Source organism: Choloepus didactylus, chromosome 16, assembly GCF_015220235.1.
Source record: "Choloepus didactylus isolate mChoDid1 chromosome 16, mChoDid1.pri, whole genome shotgun sequence".
Lineage (NCBI taxonomy): Eukaryota > Metazoa > Chordata > Mammalia > Pilosa > Megalonychidae > Choloepus > Choloepus didactylus.
Window position 1 is genome coordinate 40,500,617 of NC_051322.1, and position 2,812 is coordinate 40,503,428.

The following is a 2,812-nucleotide window of genomic DNA, read 5'->3' on the forward strand; positions in this document are numbered from 1 at the left end:
AATTTCTTGATAAATATGACTTCACTGAGTTAATCATAAACTAGACTTAAACAAAAAACCTAACACATCTGAAGTCTCTGGGCCAGACATTTTGTGGGCAAGGGAGACACACTCTTCATTCATCAAAAACAATCAAATTGCAGTCCTGCCACAAATAAAGTTTTGGACTTCAAATATTACTTATGTAATTATAGGGTCTGTCACAGCCCATAAGGGCCATGTCAGCCAGAGGCCAAAGAAGATAACAAGCATTTTCTGATACATGAACTTTTATTTAGGGCTTACTTACAGGGTGAGAAGTTGTGGAGAGATCATGACGGCTCTCTCAGGCCAGGCAGGCATCACATTCACAGGAAAGTCTTTGCACGATGAAAAGAGGACAGAAAGCCTTTTATAAGGGTTTAAGACAAAGGCCTTCCTAAGGGTAGGGGCAGCATAGATGTGGGAACAGGTCACTCTGACCTGAGAGGTGGTGCAGGAAGGACCAGAATAACACTTGAACAATTACATTTTTTTTTTTTTCCAGCAAAATAAAATTCCGGTTTATTGTTGGACAACATTGTTTCACACATACATCAAACAGGCCAAAAAAAAAAAAAAAAAAAAAACCAAACAGCAACTTCATAGACAAAAAAAAAAAAAAGGAAAAAAAGAAACCTTTATCTTTGGCCTTTTTAACCATCTCATACAAACCAACTATTTATAGTACAGCTAAGTACATACACAAAAAAAGTTACTGGAATGCTCGGAATAAGATTGTATTTTTTTGTTGTTTTTGCTTTTTTTACAAGGTTTTTTTTCTCCTTTGAGATTATAATGAACATGGTCACACCACAAGTAAAGTCAGAAGTAGGACAGAGAACGCTCCGAAGGCTGGTTTGGTCATCCGAGATCATTAAAAATGGCTGACCCCTAACAATATGTACAAAAATATAAAATGTAAATAAAAAATACAAACAAATTTTCCTTTTTAAAGTACTTTTAAGAAAAAAAGCAGGGCCTTGGAAGTTTTGGTTCTTTTTTCCTCCCCTGTTGCAAATTCACGTTGTGGTTTTGGTTGGGTGGTGGAGAGCGCGTGTCATCTGCGGGTGGCGCTGTCCGCGGTGGGTGTCGGGCGGCCTCTCTACTCGAAGGTGACCACGTTTAGATTCTGAGACTGGAAGTGGAGGGTGAATAGGTCACGGCGGCCTTTTTTTTTTTTTTTTTTAAGTTTAATGTTTCCTTTTTTGCTGTCTAGTCATCCTCATCGGTCTTCTGCTTCTTGGTGTCCACGTCATCATCCTCATCATCTTCAGCTGCCCGTTTGCCAGTAGCTGCCTCAGCCTCCTCATCTTCATCTCCATCCTCCTCCTCACCATCTCCTTCCTCCTCCTCCTCTTCTTCCTCCCCACCTTCTTCCTCTTCTTCATCTACCTCATTGTCAGACTCCTGTTCCCCATTTTCTTCATTAGCGTTCCCATTAGCAGGTGCGTCTCTTCCGTTCTCTGCCTCCTCCACAACTTCCTTCTTCTCCTTTAAATCCTTGGTGGTGATTTCGGAGCTGGTATCCACGGCCGCATCTGACATGGTGGGGCATGCCGGTGGTCCGATGTAACGGATTAAAAAAAAAGGGAGAGTTCCGAGACTCTGGCGATAAAGCTGCCGGTGTCCGCCGCGGCTGCGCGCACGGCAGAGGTGGCTGCAGTGAGCAGTGAGCGGCGAGCCAGCCCGAGGAACAATGCAAAGATGGCTTTTCTGAGCAGCCAGTGGGGCTTGAACAATTACATTTTGCTCTTTTTGTGAGACTAACAGCCTCTCACCTCCTTCCTGCTTGCCATAAAGTTACATTTTAAGGTCAATTTACCCTTTTTCTCTTTACTGGCTTAGAAAGACAATAGGTTAAACATTTAGCTGCTTAGGTCATGCAGACTGCTGTGCACCAAAGATCTGCAGGCCTGTTTTGCTCAGGCCACGGGTTGCCACAGGGTCCATATCATAAGTGTAAGACAGTTATGCCACTAGGTTTAGTTTGTTTGTTTGTTTCTTTCTTTCTCTCTTTCCTTCCTTCCTTCCTTTTTTCTTTTCTTTTTTTTTTTTTTTGTTGTTGTTACACTATTTGGCTTAGAAAAAAAATAATTGAGGGCAAGATATTCTTATTCATCTTTGGCTTCTCCATAGTTAGATAGATATAAAATAAATATTTGCCAAATGAACAAAATTATTCTTGATCAAATGGCAATTAGATTTGCAAGACTGAATCCTCAGCATCATCTGTAGGACTATGGAAACAGTAAATTTCCAGATATATACTACCTTTAGGGTAGTAATTTGACCAGCTGAAAATTTGTTTCCAAAATAAACTGTAAGAGTTTGGCTTAAAATGTATATCAAAGTAAATTCTTTATTCTACTCAGCAATGGTAAGCAGAAACCAGATTAGGGACCCCTGGCAATAATTTTTTTTTTTTTTAAGTGCTTCCCGAACACAATCTTGATTCCATACCCCATAGTGGAAGAGACCTTATTTTGCCCCAAGACTCTTTTTGTGGGATGGAAGCAACTCTGACTTGGTAAAAATGGCACTGACTTTAGAGTTAAAACAACTTCTTACTTGATTATGTAAGTATAAAATGCCTCACTTTATCGATCAAGCAAATGGAGATTATTCCCATCTCAGAAGACCTGCTGTGAAGAGAAAGTAAAGTAATATGTGTTAATATTACATATGTGTAAAATATACATATGTTTTTTATTCCCTACGGCCAACATATATTAGGTATTATATTTAGGACTAAAATTAATTTCATCAACTAATGTAAAAATATATTGTTAAT

General features: G+C 39.4%; 1 protein-coding gene across 1 annotated transcript; it reads right to left on the bottom strand.

Annotated features, from left to right (window-relative positions):
* Positions 1 to 1,182: 1,182 nt before the first annotated feature.
* Positions 1,183 to 1,668, bottom strand: LOC119511568 (prothymosin alpha-like). Its single transcript, XM_037806038.1, has one exon. The coding sequence runs from the start codon at positions 1,564 to 1,566 to the stop codon at positions 1,234 to 1,236; it is 333 nt and encodes a 110-aa protein (XP_037661966.1). The 5' UTR covers positions 1,567 to 1,668; the 3' UTR covers positions 1,183 to 1,233.
* Positions 1,669 to 2,812: the final 1,144 nt, after the last annotated feature.